This window comes from Piliocolobus tephrosceles, chromosome 18 (assembly GCF_002776525.5).
Source record: "Piliocolobus tephrosceles isolate RC106 chromosome 18, ASM277652v3, whole genome shotgun sequence".
NCBI classification, from domain to species: domain Eukaryota; kingdom Metazoa; phylum Chordata; class Mammalia; order Primates; family Cercopithecidae; genus Piliocolobus; species Piliocolobus tephrosceles.
In genome coordinates, this window is record NC_045451.1 from 5,439,046 (window position 1) to 5,457,103 (window position 18,058).

An 18,058-nucleotide genomic window follows, 5' to 3' on the forward strand; every position below is an offset into this window, starting at 1 on the left:
TGCTGTTTACAATGCAGGGGTGTGCTGTGTCTTCCTGAAAGCCCTTTAGTATTGTATTGGGTAGGGGTGTGGCAGTTAATGTCTTCTGAATTTAGACTGTGTTGACCTTCAATCTTCTAAGGCATATTTCCTGTTTATTTTCCCATAGCTAACCTTTAAATTATAGATGCAAAAAGCAAAAGCCATTTCCAGTTATTGGTATTCCCTGGGTTGTATCTGGGGATTCTCATATGCTGTCAAGAACAAGGTATATTTGGGTAACTTACAAAGTGGAGATTTCACAAAAGCATGTGGGAGACATAAGGAGCCACAAGATATGTGGGCATGATGAGTGAGTTCCAGTAACCCGTTTAGCCTTAAACGTGGTCTCTCTCCCTGACACCTGTTCTCAGCATTTGGCCCCATCTTCCATTCAGTTGTGCAAACCAAACATTGGCTCCAGTGGCGCTTCCTGGAGTCCGGAACTGTCCGGAAGCCCTCTCGTCCGCTCTGCCTCACACCATGCACACCCTGGCACCTGCAGCTGCCCCCACCCTAACTGTTGCCTAGGCTGGGGTGCAATGATGCAGTCATAGCTCACTGCATCGTTGAACTTCTTGCCTCAAGCAGTCCTCCCACATTGGTCTCCCAAAGTGTTGGGATTACCGGCGTGAGCCACCACACCCAGGCAGGCTGTCCGGAACTGTCCGGAAGCCCTCTCGTCCGCTCTGCCTCACACCATGCACACCCTGGCACCTGCAGCTGCCCCCACCCTAACTGTCCGGAATGGCTGCAGAGAACAGCCTTCCCTCACCCTCTCTTGCCCTTTTGTCTGCTGTCCACTCTGAAGCCTGGGTTATATTTTAAAATTAAATCTGATTGCGTTACCTCCTCTTTGATTTTTTCCAAAATATCAATTTTTAGGATTTGATTTTCCTACTAATTATTAAGATAGACCTTTAGGATAGAGTGAAAATATTTTAGTGTCAGTTTGTTTATTCTAAGCTATGCTTTTTTCTTAGTTTTTTAAATCTTTAAAATTTTACATGTGTTATCAGAGAAACGAATATAATCCAAGATGTTTCTCTTTTTCTCTCTCTCTCTCTCTTTTTTTTTGTTAGAAAATTGCCCCACAAATGGTTTAGGCAAGGTAAAAACCAGAGGCTGATAGGTAGATTCATACATACTTATCCCTTGTTCCTGTTCTTGGTCAAAAATTAAGGTGAGGAGTTGCCCTGTTGTAATTCTGTTTCAGATTAAGATTGTCGAATTACCCCATGAAATCGAATGTTTATTTTCTCCATTTTAGCACTTTAAAGATCAGAATTCTGTATCTAAAAACTTGTCTAAGTCTGCGATTCTTTACAAATGGCCAAGTCCATGCTATTAACCTCACTTGAAGTCGTCCTTTGAACATCTGCTGTCCCTGGCAAACAGTGATTGATTCTGGGAGATTTGTTTCCACTGACGTATCCTGAACAGGAATCCAAAGTGACAGCAGCTCCTGGGTTAAGCAGTCCCCATGCGAGTAATGGCAGTCTGTGAGTTTACATAGTTGTGGGTGCCGCCTGCGTCGTTTTGTATCTCACCATGTGGCTTCTCTCTACTCAGTAGGTGAGTGGAAGTGCCCAACCTTAGGCAGACTTTTCCGGAATCAACAAAACCATGTTTTTATTGCTGCAGCCTTGGAGAGGAATCCAGAAGCTTGAAGTTGGCTTTGAGGTAGCTATTCTGTCATCTGCACGTCTGGCGTGCATTCCCATGCCTGTTTAAGGTGGACTTTTCATCATCTAAATGGCCCTGGTAGAAGACATTTTAATAAATTGGGGGAATGCCTATACAATGTAACAGCATGTAGCCATGTCAGAGTCCTATTGAGGAAGAATACTTAGTGACTGACATGGTTTGCACATGTTCCCTCCAAACCTCTGTGGAAATGTGGCCTCCAGGATAGGAGGTGGCCGAGCAGGAATGTTTGGGTCATGGGGACAGATCCCTTATGAATGGCTTTGTGTCGTCCTCGCAGTAGTGAGTGGCTTCTCACTTTGTTAGTTCAGGCGGAGTTGGTTGGTTGAAAGAGCCTGGGACCACCTCCTCTCTCGCCATGAGATGCGTGAGCTCCCCCGTGCCTTCCACTGTGCGTAAAAGCTTCCCGAGGCCTCACCAGAGGCTGAGCAGATGATGGTGCCATGCTCATGCAGGCTGCAGAACTGAGGGCCAAAGTAACCTCTTTTTTCTTTGTAAATGATCCAGTCTCAGGTACTACGTTAGTACAAAACAGACTAATGTAGTGACACTGGAAAGTGTTTAATAAAAATGCTGGGTAATAGTTATTGAACATGAATGATGTGCCAGATACATATATTAATACATTTCATCCTCAAAAGCTATATATGGATTTCCCAAGTTCACAGAGTGAGTGGTAACCAGTAGGCACCCCTGCCTCTGTATCATGTATTAATTACCTCCTTTTTATTTTCTAAAACAATGCACAGGATAATGATCACAGTTTCTATCAAACATTATGTACACATATGTGTGATTGTATGTCCAGCACTCTGGAGGCAAGGTGATAGGGGATTTTAATGTTCTTCTTTGTACTTCCCAATTTTTCTGCAGCATAGATGGATAAATGTTATAAAAAGAAAAAACAAAAGAGTGGCTTTCCTTAGCACTAGGTATGTTTAGACAAAGTAGGAAGAGAAACGGTTTCAAAACAGAACAATGATGCACCTTCCTACAATGTTAGGTGCCCTGATGTCTTCATTACGACTGACCACAGTCAACTCTGCAAGGGAGACTGGTTTTTGTCCAGTTGTTGGACACTTGCAGGTGACTTGCCCAAGGCCAGGATGAATCTAAGATAACATTCAAGCTCAGTTAAAGAAGGTTTTTCTTTTTCTTTCTACAAAAGTACATATTTAGGATGCCTTGCCCAAGCTCCACTTCCTTTTTTATTACTCTGAGAGCTGCTTCCCTTGCCCGAGAATCTCTAGACCTCCTTACCTCTGTCCTGTGACTAAGCCCCACTTGTCAATCACCTTGGAGAAAACATCTCCCTCCCTGCATCGTGACCATCTTGGTTCACTCATTAAAGCAGATGAAAGCACTAAAACTCCTTTATTCCACAAGACGCTCTTCCCGCCTCTCCCCAGTGCGGAGTCAAGCCCCTGCCTCCGTGCCTCCACTGTGTCCTGGCAGCACTGTGACCTGGTGGCAGCGTCTTCAGCAAGTTACTTGTTTTTTTTTGTTTTTTTCTTTTTTCCTACCAGAAAGTGAGTTCTGCAAAGGCAGAGACTTATCTGTCTGACAGGCTGTGCTGTCTGTGCATTGCTGGCACGGGCACGCAGGGTGCTTTCCAGAGGGAAGTGACACACACGTGCCTCTTGGGAATCGCCATCTCAGGTATGCCAGCTCTTGAGGCCACACTTAGACTAAGAAGTCAGAGTAGTCGGTCTCTGGTGCAGGAGTCAAGAAAAAATAGATTGGGTAGAAAATAAGAGCAGTTTTGAGAGCCTTATGGAAAAACAAAACAGACATTACCAAAGGATGAAGGACACGAGCCTCATGCTTTTTCTAAGCTGTATGAATGACATGGGGAAGCAACATATGGTATTAGTGAAAGGTTCTTTCTTTCCTTCTTTCTCTCTCTCTTTTTTTTTTTTTTTTTTTTGAGAAAGTCTCGCTTTGTCGCCTAGGCTGGAATGCAGTGGCGCAATCTCAGCTCACTGCAACCTCCGCCTCCTGGATTCAAGCGATTCTTAAGACTCAGCCTTCTGAATAGCTGGGACAACCACCACGGCTGGCTAATTTTTGTATTTTTTGGTAGATAGGGTTTCGCCATGTTGGCCAGGTTGGTCTCAAACTCCTGAACTCAAGTGATCTGCCTGGGATTACAGGCGTGAGCTACTGTGCCCGGCTGGGAAAGGTTGTTTTTAAATTTTTTTTTTACTTCTATCTTTTTGAGGGTCTCCCTCTGTCACCCAGGCTGGAGTACAGAGGTGTAGTCACTGTTCACTGAAGCCTCAGCCCCTTGAGCTTATGCCATCCCCCCACCTCGGCCTCTCATGGAGCTGGGACCGCAGGGGTGTGCCACCATGCCCGGCTAATTATTTTAAATTGTATTTTATAGTACAGGGTCTCACAGTGTTGCCCAGGCTGGCCTTGAATTTGGGCCCAGGCGATGCTGCCGCCTAGGCCTATTGTGCTTACATGATGGAAATGGAATATAAAGGCCTGTGTTGTTTTAATCCATGTTTATGTACAAGTTACAGTCTCCTGTTGTCATCTGTGTCTTCTGAAGGAGTCACCTGTTCGGTTAAATAAATTCTGGCCATTTTCTCTTAATTCATTTACCTGAAAAAAACATTTTATTCTCCCTCTCCTTTGAACAGCATCCTGGTGGGGAAGAAGTCTTAAGGGAACAAGCTGGAGGTGACGCCACTGAGAACTTTGAGGATGTCGGGCACTCTACAGATGCCAGGGAACTATCCAAAACATACATCATTGGGGAGCTCCATCCGGTAAGTACATTTTGGGGGCCTTTTCTTATATGTATTTAAGGCTATCAGATGACCTTACCCAAGTCTGTAAGCTTGCATGTATACACATTTCAAAAGGAGTAAAGCAAAAACAACTCCTGATTTTAGGACACCATTTTTGTCGCAAATAAATTGATCAAATGTCTTTGCATTTCACTGTTGCTTTTTTTTTTTTTTTTTTTTTTTTTTTTTTTTTTTTTTTTTTTTTTTTGTTTTTTTTTTTTTTTTTTTTTTTTTTTTTTTTTTTTTTTTTTTTTTTTGAGACAGGTCTTACTCTGTCACCCAGGCTGGAGTGCAGTGACACGATCATGGCTCACTGCAGCCTCAACCTCCTGGGCTCAAGCCGTCCTCCTACCTCAGCCTCTTGGTAGCTGGGACTACAGGCACACACCACCACACCCGATAAATTTCATATTTTTTGTAGAGATGGGGTTTCACCGTGTTGCCCAGGCTGGTCTCAAACTCCTGGGCTCAAGCCATCTGCCCACCTCAGCCTCTCAAAGTGCTGAGATTACAGGCATGAGCCCCTGTGCCCAGCCCAGTTGCATTTTTACTGGGACTTTGTTTTAGTCAGCATGCCCCACCCCACAGCCACACAGCCACGCCCGGGGAGCGGAGTGCTGCTCAGTCCTGGAAGTTCCGTGGGGCAGCAGCACCTTTTACAGGGTGGGAGAATCAACCCAGCATTGCTTTCTTTCCTTTTCTGACCGCAATATTTTTATTAAGAATCCCACTTCTACTTTCATCAGACCAAGGATATTTTAGTTCTAAAAAATGATTAAAAAAATATAAAAACGGAGCTATGTGAAATGAATAAGCTCTGCCTTCTGTAGAACTAGTGCATTGTCCGTATTCCGCTTACTGTACCCCAGACCTTCGAGGATGTCAGCTCTGGACCAGTCCGTTGACCAACTTTTGGAAAACACTGGCTTAATTTGGCTTTTCTTTCTTTCTTTTTTTTTTTTTTTTGAGATAGAGTCTCACTCTGTTGCTCAGGCTGGAGTGCAATGGTGCAATCTCAGCTCACTGCAACCTCCACCTCCCGGGTTCAAGCAATTCTCCTGCCTCAGCCTCCCAAGTAGCTGGGATTACAGGCTCCTGCCACTGTGCCTGGCCAATTTTTTTGTATTTTTAGTAGAGACAGGGTTTCACCATATTGGCCAAGTTGGTCTCAAACTCCTGACCTCAGGTAATCCACCCACCTCAGCCTCCCAAAGTGCTGGGATTACAGGTGTGAGTCACCGCGCCCGGCCCTAATTTGGCTTTTCTATGAACAAGGATGGGAGCAGGCATGTTGGGCTGTGTTATGATTTTAGACCCTTCTGTGGCAGTTGTAAATGACCATGTTAAATGTCACTAGTCTATCAACCTAAGTTGTCAGGAAAATCGCTGAAAACTTGGAAAGAAGCCTCCAAGCGCTCTGAGCATGCGGAGTGGATCCCAGGGCCGCACACACAGCTGCCCTGTCCACCCCTGGGAGTGCCTGGCTCCGTCCTGCCTTCCCACTTGTGCATGGTGAGCAGCCCACCAGAAGGGGACAGAGGCCTGCTAGGAGCCAGTTCTGCTCTCTTAGAAAAAAATGGAAAGGCAAATAGCCTCATTCCAAGTGAGCAAACTGAGAAACTCTTAAAAATATAAGAAAAGCCTTATCGTATACCACTGATGCTTCCTGTAATGACTGTGAATGAAGGAAAGGTTCCATTAGGTTCTTTGTAGACGGCTCGAAAGTAGGAAATCCATTTGAGAACGACCTCACTGAGTGGGGAGGTTCGTTTGATTTTGTTTTTGGTGGTAGGAGAGATGTACTTTGAGGGAGGAAACTTGATTGATCTGACAAGTTTATTTGCCCCTATATTTTCATCCCATACTTCACGAAGGCTAAGTTGTTTTGGGGTCATCAGGGAGGCCTGCCCTTACACGTGCCTGATCCCATCCTTGTTTCCAGCTGTGGGTTAGGTTTCAGGCTCTGACTGTGGCATTTCTGCTTCATCTGCCCCCTGGGCTTCCCCCTGGCCAGCCTTTAAACACGCTGTCTTTTTGACAGCTTCAGCCTGAAGTTGAAATAGTTTATGACTCTAAACCTGGGAGATGGCAGGGCTTAACTGAAGAGGTCACACACATAAGAGACACATGCACAATCTCAAATGGAATTTGAGAGGACAGAAGAGAAGAATTAGTCTTCAGCTGCTCCCTGAATTACGTATCACAATCTGAGTCTAATAAAGGTGTGTGCACATCAACATGTGCAGAGGACTGTCATGGCTGCCGTTCTAAACTTTGGAACTCTAGATGGAAAATATCTCTTGGCACTTAATCTGCTACTAATTTTTGCTGTTAAATCAGATGGATCAAACTTTGTGTTCAATAGCTAAATGTTGAATCTGAAATGGTAATTACTGAGTTGTAATTAAAAAAAAATCTCAAAGTCAGCATTTTGGGAGTGGTACCTTTGTAGATTTTTAAATTCCATAATATGCCTTATTTTTTCCTTGCAGGATGACAGACCGAAGTTAAACAAGCCTCCGGTGAGTGTGACCATCTGCAATGTCTCTGGATGTTTTTATTGTATTTAATACTTGGCAAACTGAAGGCAGAGGTGTTTTATTTACCTGACTGAGGCCAGCACAGGTCTTTCTAGATAAATGAATATGTAACCTACTGGCTCAGCAAATATGTTTTATTTATGGAAACCTGTCAGTATGATTTGTTAGGATGGCTTGTGTGTATTTTTTTTAAGGCTGTCAATACTTAAACTACTTTTTTCGTCATAATTATCAATATATACCCTTTAAAGAGCTACGTTTTGTAGTAGCACTGTGCTTGTGATCTAAAAGATTTGACACAAGCCTTGTTTTCAGAGAACTTAAAACCTGAATGGACAGTGGTTTTATTACTTAAATCTTTAAGGGTACGTCTCATGTCTTCTTCATCTGTAAGTCTCTTCGGCATAGTAGGTGTTCATAAATATTTGTCAGGTGAATTTAATGAAATTAAATAATACCCTTTTGACTTACTTTTCCTTGGGAAAGGAAAATAACGCTGGCAATGCTAGTTTTATGTTATGATTCACTAGCCTTTCTCTCTCAACTGACCATCTCACTGATACTTGAAGATAAATGTAGGGTGACAATGGAAGAGCACAGCCTAAGTTCCTGAAAAGTACAAGTAGGCAAAGTAGTTTCTAGCGTCTAATTAAAGGACTATGGGGGAAAGTTTTGCTTAAAACACACGACAAAAAAGAAAGTATAATTTTTTGTTTTGGTGTAAATTCTTGGTTTTATTAGAGAAAGTGCAACAACAAGACCCCACTGAGCTTGTGTCGAGAACTGGTGAGCTGATTTTTTGAGTTGTTGCTGCCAAGACATCACCTTTAATCTACAAAAGGATCAAAGCAGTTAATCCAATAATATAAGCTTAAAGACCACATTTACCTCAACATCCCTGAGAGTACAATAAAAGTCTTGTATAATACTGTTTAGTACAAAGCAATTTTATTTGTATATTCTCTCCTTATTCAAGAAAGACTCAAGTTCAATGTTAATGATATGAGTACTTCCGGAAGATAAAAAATTGACTTCAGAATTTGAATGGCCTCTGTGACAATTGCTCAGAACCCTTGCTGTGAGTTCATTTGACGTTAGCACCTTTTTTGAGGCTACTTTTTGGACAGCTGAAATTCTGTGATGCATGAAGTTTTTCCTTTTGCTCCGAAGTCTTTTAAGGGAAGAATGTATATTTATTTTTTTATCATGTGTTCAGCATGGTAATCATTTTGGTCTAAGTCATTTAGCTATAGCAAAACAAAGGTTTAAGATTCATTAGATGAACTTAGATGGCTGCAGGGCCAGCCGCTTCCCTAACCATAAAGACTACAAGCAGAAAACACTTGTAGGTGTAAGACTGTACCCATGTCTCCTGCCATAACTGCTTTCAGTTTGAAGGACAAAGCCTTTCCTTCTTTATTTGCTTTTAGAACACATGTATTACAACCTATACTGTTGGATTAATTGCCCGTTACTATTTATTGTTCTTATTTTCTATTTTAAAGTGGCCATACTTTGATACTGAGAATATTTTGGGAACAGAGCAAGTTTATGGGGTATCTTCCGGGACTTTAGCTTTTAGCATCAAAGAAAGCTCTCCTGACAACACTGAGTGACAGCCCTTTGTGTGTTAAGACGTGGTTTACTTCATTCCAGCATTAGCAGTTGACATTTGATCAGCTTGTTAGGTGTGGAAGGTCTCACTGAAGTTTGAGAATCACACTAACTTTTTAAAGTAGATTTTTGTTTGTTTGCTTGCTTGGTTTTTTTTTTTTTTTTTTTCTTTGAGGCGGTGTTTCACTCTTTTTGCCCAGGCTGGAGTGCAATGGTGCGATCTCAGCTCACCGCAACCTCCACCTCCTGGGTTCAAGCGATTCTCCTGCCTCAGCCTCTCGAGTAGCTGGGATTACAGGCATGCGCCACCATGCCTGGCTAATTTTTGTATTTTTAGTAGAGACGGGTTCCTCCATGTTGGTTAGGCTGGTCTTGAACTCCCGACCTCAGGTGATCCACCCGCCTCGGCCTCCCAAAGTGCTGGGATTACAGGTTGTGAGCCACCACGCCCAGCTGCTTGCTTGTTTTTGAGACAGTTTTGCTCTTGTCACCCAGGCTGGAGTGCAATGGCGTAATCTCGGCTCACTGCAACCTCCACCTGCCGGGTTCAAGCGATTCTCCTGCCTCAGCCTCCCAAGTAGCTGGAATTATAGACGCCTGCCACCATGCCTACCTAATTTTTTATATTTTTAGTAGAGATGGGGTTTCACCGTGTTGGCCAGGCTGGTCTTGAACTCCTGACCTCAGGCATTCACCCACTTCAGCCTCCCAAAGTGCTGGGATTACAGGTGTGAGCCATGACACCCAGCCTAAAGTAGACGTTTTAATCTCTTCAGAGATTTTTATGGATTAACTAACTTCTGAGTATTTTTTTTTAAACAACTCTTCTTTATTGTGACTTTGCTTCAGTGAGAGCAGAACCGGAAGAATGTGGGGCAAGAGCTTGCTGGCCTTTTTGAGAGGCCATAAGCAGATGAAATGAAAGGAAATACATGAGCACTTTTCTGGATTTATCTTTCTTGTGCTTTTGGTTTAGCAGAAGTAAAGAGTGTCCTTAGGTATTTCTTTTGCCATTTGTCTGTATAATCCATCCACCTATCTCCGAGAGGTTGAAGCATGTACACTGTGGTCTGAATTTTTGAAATGTTGTCTGCTTAAAAATATCTAGTTGAATAGTGAAATAAAATGCAGTAAAGATTATTAGCTTGAACTTGCCCTAAGGAAAGCATCGTGTTAAGTTACCAGATTAAGATGTTTGTAGACTTAGAAATCATGCATTTTAATCGAACATAAATGTTTCTGTCACATTTGCTTACATAGAGAATATTAGTCGTAGCAATACCCCTTCTTGGTTATAGTTTTTACAGCATTCTTATAGAAATCATTTGGTCCTCACAGTATCTCCATGTTAGATCTGCCAAGGGAGGTGAATACATTGCAGTTGGGAAGTGTTAAGCACCCGACTCACAGACATGCTCCAGAACCATCCAGCACCCATCTCAGGCTGGTCAGTTGCAGTCCCTTAAGCTTCTTCTCTAGGTTCTGGGCTTGCCGTGTTAGACATCACTCTGTCAGTATTTGAAGGGAGAGGCTTCCAACTAAAGAGTGGGTTATGTTAGATGAACTTATAAATGAGATGACTCTGATGCACAAAAGCTTGTTGGGCTTTGCATGCTTTTCATAATTTATGGAGCTTATAATTTACACGGATTCACATGACTTTCATAAGTCATTATCCATGACATACTTGTTTTATTTTTTTGAGACGGGATCTCACTCTGTTGCCCAGGCTGGAGTGCAGTGGCATGGATCTCGACTCACTGCAACATCCACCTCCCGGGGTCAATCAGTCCTCCCACCTCAGCCTCCCGAGGAGCTGGACCATAGACACACAGCACTGTGCCCAGCTAATTTTTGTATTTGGGTTTCGCCATGTTGCCCAGACTGGTGTTGAACTGCTGGACTCAAGCAACCCGCCAGTCTCGGCCTCCCAAAGTGCTGGGATTACAGGCAGGAGCCACCACACCCAGACTTTGACACACTGATTTGATTGTTAACCTCTTTTTACTGAAGTTGAACCCTCAAAGTCATGGAGTGAACAGGTGGCAGAGCTGATCATAAAAACCATCGTCTTTCTCCTTGTTCATTGCTGACACACTTTGACAGTCACGTCCCTAAACCCAAGTGAGGGCCTCAGAACATTGACCACTAAAGACCAATTACTTTTTCATCAAAGTGCAAAGTGGTAATTCAAATTTCCTCTAACTGTCAAGCATCCTGGGCTACAGAGCCAAGAAGATAATCAACAATCAAAAGATGATAGGATTATTTCAGGTTCCCCTCTTTAGAATTCGTGGCTGTTGCTGGTGTTGCTGGTGTTGCTGGTGCGAGAGTAGTGTTTTCACCTTAGCGCTCACCCATGGTAACTACGAAGGCAGCAGGAGGGCAGGTGGGAGGTTCCAGACTTGTCAGCAGTTGGTGAAATGCCTGTGCTCATTTTAACGATGCCATGGATGTTTGTGTTTCCCTTCCGTTGGTTGTTTCAAGCTTAACTTTCTAGTTTGACAATCATATTTTACCTTCAGTGATTCTTTTGTTTCAGAACTGATTGTGTCCTCTAATAGCTGACTAACATTTTCGTATATTTTGATTATTTCTAGTAATCTTTGTTAATTTTATTCATATATACAAAATTTGGAAAATCCTCTTGCTGTAGTTATGAATACTTTTTATAGATGCTAAGATTTTAAAACTGCTGGAATAGATAATACATTTGCAATTTTTTTTTAAATGACTTACCTTTTTTTCCCCTACTGTGTCAGGAACCTTAAAGGCAATGTTTCAAGGTTGGTGGGTCTCATAACTGCTTTGCTTGCGTTTCCCTGAAAGGTGTCTGTCTTTTCACGGGAGTTTCTCTAACGAGCTTTGCAGAGTGATGCTTTGCCTTACTGCAGGCCGCTGATTGTTTTGCTAATGCTTTTTTATCTGTGCTTTGGGAAACTGCAGATTTGAAGCTGTCTTATTTATGGCAACTTCTGTTTGAGGCACTAATGCTTATATTGGTGTGGAACATCAAAAGAATGCTTCTTAACCCATTCTCAAGCCCCAAAAAGTTTATATTTCACTAGACCTTAGCTTTTCAGCTGTGTGGAGAAGTATGCGTTTTTCCAGAATCATTATCCATTCACTTTAGTGCTACTCTAAAGAGCTGCTCCCAGAAAGCCTTGGAGGATAAAAACAGGGCTTTCTTATTTGGGGATTTGCTGTTAGGCTGACAGTGACCAGCTGGTGACAAGTGTGACGCCAGCAGAGCAGTCCTGTGAGGCTGGTTTGGTGTCTTGCTGGTACCGTCTGGTGAGAATTAAAGCAGCACCCCGGAAAAGTTGGCCTAGAGTGTAGAATTTAAAATGGCCGTTCTTTTTGGTTCACATGTATTTAATGTAATATAGGTACACTTTTTTACATCTGTCAGATTTGAATAAAATAACTGATTTTTTTTTATTGAACATTGTGGTGTTCATGCTTTTGAAGAATTAAACTGCTTTTTCTAAAGGTGACATGGGATTATGTGTATGTGAACATGAATGTCTCTTTTCAGTTTCTGCATTAAAGTATTAGATGCCTAGCGTGTGCAAGATATTTTATGTAGCATACTAATTTTGAATGTTTTTAAATTATTGAGGTTATGTCCTTAAGTAAATATAGATGATGATTAAAATGTTTTATTCTGGAAAAAAACAAAGTTAGGCATTTTAGTGAAAAGAAGTTTATAATTTTCCTTTTTGACATCTTCTGAAGAATGCATTTCATAAAATATCGTGTTCTTATTTTCAGACAGGATTTGAGTCAATGGAATAAGTTCAGCACTGCCTTGAACTTACTTTACTTTTTCCTCTCATGTTTCAGGAAACTCTTATCACTACTGTTGATTCTAGTTCCAGGTATGTGGGAGCTTTCTTTTAAAGCAGTGGTGGATGGGAAGGCTCATGGGTCCAGGTTGGATAAGGTGCGTCCCCCACCTGCTGGGTTCCTGGGCCTGACACTGTGCTGTCTCTGCAACTTTCCACTGAAGGCCAGACTGTTCAGAGCGCTCAGCCCCAAGCTTTCAGGCAGGAGACTGTGAACACCGTCCACGGCCACGTGATCTCGCCACGTGATCTCCCCGGCTGGCTGCATCCACCCCAAGGAACAAACAGAACAATTGCATTTCCTTTTCCCCCAGGGCAGCATCTTAGGCGGCCAGTCCCACAGCACCTCCCTGGCTCATCCAGGCAGACATTCCATTTGCTTCCTTTCAATCCATGTCTGTTTCTTAAACTCTAGTGATTACATTTCCCTAAGCACGGGTCAGTTTTCCTTTGTCATTTTTGTTAGCTTTACAGTTGAAGCTGGTAATCTGCGTGTAGCATGACTCAATTGTTCTAGGCACCAGATTTGTTTATGACAGTCCAAGTGCATATTCACATTTTTGGCAGCTCTACCATATTGACTTCTGTAATAGCCACTTTTTTGGACCCAAGCTCAAAACCACACGTTTGTATTTCATCCTGTCAAATTTAACTGCCTCAGTCTGTTGGTATTTTGGAATATTCCCTGCCCGCAGGCAGTATTTCACCCTACTCTTCATTAACAGGCCAGTTTCTTTCTAAAGTGAAATTGAAAAACCCCACCCAAACCCACTAAGACAAAAGTTATGCTTGTAATTCTTATGAAAGTGACATTTGTAATCCTTATGAAACGGTTGCACTTACAATCCCTATGAAACACATATGTAGACCTAGTCTATTTCTGAAGCCTACACATTAATTTCCATTTTCTAAGAAATTAAGTCAAAGATCGAAATCTAAAGATTCAAATCTAATTTAAAGATTCAAATAGAAATTATAGCTCATCCCTCCTTTGTCTCTGATTTGATTTATAATCTGTAAAATTTACAGATCGAACTTCTATGCATCAGGACTGTAAATGAGGCGTTTTTTTGGTGGGGGCGTGAATGTAGACCTGTGGACCACACACGAAGTAGTTTGGCCATTCTGTTTCTTAACCCTTTAAATCCACTTCAGCACAGGTTGTAAAGATTCGATTTTCCAAACCTAAGCTTAAAGCTGTGGTGTTAATGGCAGCCTTAATAATCACAGGGCCCATACTCTTCAACTTTACAGCTGGTGGGGCATTCGTTTTTTGGTTTGTTTATTTTTGTTGGTTTATTTTTGTTAGTTTGTTTTTGAGACAGAGTCTCGCTCTATAGCCCAGGCTGGTGTGCAATGGGGCCATCTCGGCTCACTGCAACCTCTGCCTCCCAGGTTCAAGCGATTCTCCTGCCCCAGCCTCCTCCCCAGTAGCTGAGATTACAATTAGCTACTGCCACCATGCCCAGCTAATTTTTATATTGTTTGGTAGAGGGTTTTACCATGTTGGCCAGGCTAGTCTCGAACTCCTGACCTCAAGTGATCTGTCCTCCTTGGCCTCCCAAAGTGCTGGGATTACAGGCATGAGCCACTGCTCCCGGCCAAGTGGGGCATGAGTTTTCTCATAAAGCCAGTAGGGCAGAGTGATTCCTGCCCTACATATAGCAGGGCATGCATTACACTCATGTCACTTTTAACAAATCCAGGTTGCCTTCTCAGCAAAATTGGTTACAGAGTTAAGAATAACATGCCCTGGTAATTTTCTGTTAGAAAAGGCAAAGATTTTGAGTTCACCACAGTGCACATGATGTCAGCATCATTGCTTTTTGTGTCTTTCTAGTTGGTGGACCAACTGGGTGATCCCTGCCATCTCTGCAGTGGCCGTCGCCTTCATGTATCGCCTATACATGGCAGAAGACTGAATACCTCCTCAGAAGCCAGCACAGGAAAAGCCTGCTTTGGACACAGGAGAAAAGCCATTGCTAACTACTTCAACTGACAGAAACCTTCACTTGAAAACAATGATTTTAATATATCTCTTTCTCTTTCTTCTGACATTAGAAACAAAACAAAAAGAACCGTCCTTTCTGCGCTCACATTTTTCGAGTGTGCCTTTTTATTCATCTACTTTATTTTGATATTTCCTTAATATGTAATTTACTTATTGTAAGCATGATCTTTTAAAAATATATCTGGCTTTTAAAGTATGCACCGTGTTTGCCTGTTTGGTGTATACTTGTCTTTAATGTTTAGAATCTGATTATTTAGAGGAATTCTTCGATGTGTTACTCATTCAGATCCAGGGAGGCCATAGGACTTGAGCGGGGGAATAGGTTTGAGTGTCTCCTTTCACATCGTCACATCTCATTGAGTAACCATGTATTGTATGCTTCCGATGTAGTTTCTGTTTTCAAGGAAATTAAGAAAGGCCAGAAATTATAGTTTAAGAATTTCTAATAATTGTTCTACTTGAAATAGATCTTAAAAAGAAAGTAGTGGCCGGGTATCGTGGCTCACACCTGTTATCCCAGCACTTTGGGAGGCCAAGATGGGTAGATCACTTGAGGTCAGGAGTTCAAGACCAGCCTGACCTTGGTGAAACCCTGTCTCTACTAAAAATACAAAATTAGCAGGACACGGTGGTGCATACCTGTAATCCCAGCTACTTGGGAGGCTGAGGCAGGAGAATTGCTTGAACCCAGGAGGCTGAGCTTATAGTGAGCCGACATCACACCATTGCACTCCAGCTGGGCAACAAGAGCAAAACTCCGTCTCAAAAGAAGAAAAGGAAAAGAGAAAGTAGCCTACAGGGCCTATGAAAGAGACTTCTTATCTTCACTGATTGAAAAACATCAGCAACTTAAAAACGCATGAACCAGGAGCGGGCATAAACGCATGAGCCAGGGGCGGGCATCGCAAGTGTCCGTTCTCTCAGCTTCCAGGTGTCATTGCAAAGACATTCTCGGCATCATAGGTTCTGAAGTCTTAAGAATTCCTCATTCAGAGGGGAGAGTTGTTTATAAACTCTTCTAAGGAAAGGCTGGTTTTCTAATTTATAAGGAGATTATGGGACATTGGAATCTGATCTTTGAAGACATTTAGCGGCTAGTGTTGAGCTCTGAAGAGTTCTGATGTGGCTCTGTCTCCTCCTTGGGGCTCTAAGGGGCTGATTCAGTCATCTTACTTCCCATTTATTATTCTCCTCCTTATGTGTTATTCTTCTAAATGTGGAAACTTGAAAGCTGAATTTGTTAGACCCCAGTACTTGTGTGGTTGGCTGTGACTGCGTTTGCACTGGCGTGAGCTGACCAACCACAAGCTTCTTCAGAAGTGACTGCACACAGTGGAGAGGAATTGTGTTGTTCTTATAGAGTACAACCTTTATAATCAAATAGCATGCACCGCCTTTGCCTTCTTCAGTCACTCAAGGTTGGCAAGCAGTTTCTATTTCAAAATAAATTACAGCACTTGTTAAGGGACCTGTGTAAATATTTCAATATTTTTGGTTGTGATTTTTAGCTATAAAGCTTCACATCTTAGTACTTTTTAAAACATTGCTCCTAAATCAACCAGGGGGTGAGTCGAAGTGGGTCTGTCATACCTTAGATGACATTAAAGGGTTAACTTGTAAATCATTTTTAAGATGTTGACTAATAGTATCTGTTTATCGTTAAGAAGCATAACAGTTGAACTTTGACATTTTTATCAGTGACTCAGCAATTTGCTGCCGTGGCTGGCAATTTTTCTTCATGTGTTTTGGGAACAACATGTGGAGTAAAGGAGAGAGAGTTTACTTCCTATTTTTCACATTTACAGTTTGTGCAGCCCAGAATCTCGAGGAAAGATATTTGACATTTTTTTCTCTGTTGCTTTCCCTTCAGAGAGGTGAGAGACTTCAGAGGCTGCCCTTCTCTTCATCTGCTGGTTGTGAAAGGAAAACATCTTGGGCCTCCAAAATCACTAAGGAAAACTCAAGCTGGAAACTGCTTAGGGCCAACCTGCCTCCCGTTCTACTCGGTCACCCCTCTGCTCACTGAGATAGAGGCATATCTGATTGTTTCCTTTGGAAAGGCTAATCAGAAACTCAGAAGAATGCAACCCTTTCGGTCTCACCTGTCGGTGACCTGGAAGTGCCCTCCCACTTTGAGTCTTCCTGTCTTTGCTTCAAGCTGTCCCGCCTTTCCAAACAGAACCAGTGTACTTCTTACATATATTGATTGATGTCTTACGTCTCCCTAAAATGCGTAAAACCAAGCTGTGCCCAGACCACCTTGGGGACATGTCGTCAGGACCTCCTGATGCTTTGTCACGGGCATGTCCTCAACCTTGGCAAAGTACACTTTTATTTATTTATTCATTCATTTATTTTTTTGAGACGGACTCTTGCTCTGTTGCCAGGCTGGAGTGCAGTGGCGTGATCTTGGCTCACTGCAACCTCCGACTCCCGGGTTCAAGTGATTCTCCTGCCCCAGCCTCCCGAGTAGCTGAGACTACAGGCGTGTGCCACCACGCCTGGCTAATTTTTTTTTTTTTATTTTTAGTAGAGATTGGGTTTTACCATGTTAGCCAGGCTGGTCTCGAGCTCCTGACCTCAGGCAATCCACCCGCCTCAGGCCGGAATTACAGGCGTGAGCCACTGCGTCCGGCCTATTCCTTGACTTTCTTAATAAAGTTGTTTTTACTTCGCACTGCGGACTCGCCCTGAATTCTTTCATGCGCGAGATCCAAGAACCCTCTCCTGGGGTCTAGACTGGGACCACCTTCCTGTAACACCTGACTGTGTTGGGTGCACATGTGTCGATTGCTCACCTCCTGGGTTTGAGTCGATTAGCTCTGGTTGGAAGAGGTATCTCCCGTCCTCTGGAGGTGTCTAGACGAAGGCAAGTGGAAGTTCTGGAAGCAGATTTTCCTTTGCAGCGTAGCCTTTCTAAGGGGTGTGCCGACACAGATGGTGTCAGGGAACCGGTTTCCACATCCTCAGCTTCTACCTAGATTGTGCAAGTTTCCTTAGGCTGCTGTAACCAAGCATACCACAGCTGCGTGGCTTAGAACAACAGAAATTTGTTCTCATAATTTAGGGGCCAGACGTTGTACGTGAAGGTTTCAGCCAGGCCACTTGGCCTCCGACACTCTGGGCGGAAGCCTTCCTCACCTGTTCCAGCTGCCACTGGTGGCCGGCAGTCCTCACCTGGCGGTCCTCACCTCACAGCCCTCACCTGGTGGTCCTCAGTGTGGTCCTCACCTGGCGGTCCCCACCTCGTAGTCCTCATCTGGCAGTCCTCACCTCACGGTCCTTGGCTTGCAGCTGCATTGCCCAGGGCTCTGCCTCTATTGTCACTGACGTTTTTCTCCCCTTGTGTCTCTGTCATAAGGACACATTGGATTACCTACCGCAACATGACCTCATCTTAACTAATTACATTTTCATGATCCTGTTTCCAAATAGTCACACTCTGAGGTGCTGGGGTTAGGACTTCAACATAGGTTTTTGGGGGACACAGGTCAGCCCATAGCACATTCTTTTCTAAAAGTG

The 18,058-nt window shown here is 43.1% G+C and overlaps 1 protein-coding gene across 5 annotated transcripts in view; it reads left to right on the forward strand.

The window, feature by feature from the left end:
* Positions 1 to 14,732, forward strand: part of LOC111550652 (cytochrome b5) — a 38,048-nt gene extending 23,316 nt beyond the window's left edge. For 2 of the 5 annotated variants that reach the window (XM_023224154.2, XM_023224155.2), the window contains exons 2-6: positions 1,591 to 1,701; positions 4,374 to 4,502; positions 7,016 to 7,045; positions 12,524 to 12,558; positions 14,366 to 14,732. In XM_023224154.2, the coding sequence (XP_023079922.2) occupies positions 1,645 to 1,701; positions 4,374 to 4,502; positions 7,016 to 7,045; positions 12,524 to 12,558; positions 14,366 to 14,447 (333 nt within the window). In that variant the 5' untranslated portion in view covers positions 1,591 to 1,644 and the 3' untranslated portion in view covers positions 14,448 to 14,732. Of the gene's footprint in view, positions 1 to 1,590; positions 1,702 to 4,373; positions 4,503 to 7,015; positions 7,046 to 11,439; positions 11,464 to 12,523; positions 12,559 to 14,365 lie in introns of all 5 variants that reach the window. The other 3 variants (XR_002734140.3, XM_023224156.2, XM_023224152.2) reach the window with 3 other exon arrangements.
* Positions 14,733 to 18,058: the final 3,326 nt, after the last annotated feature.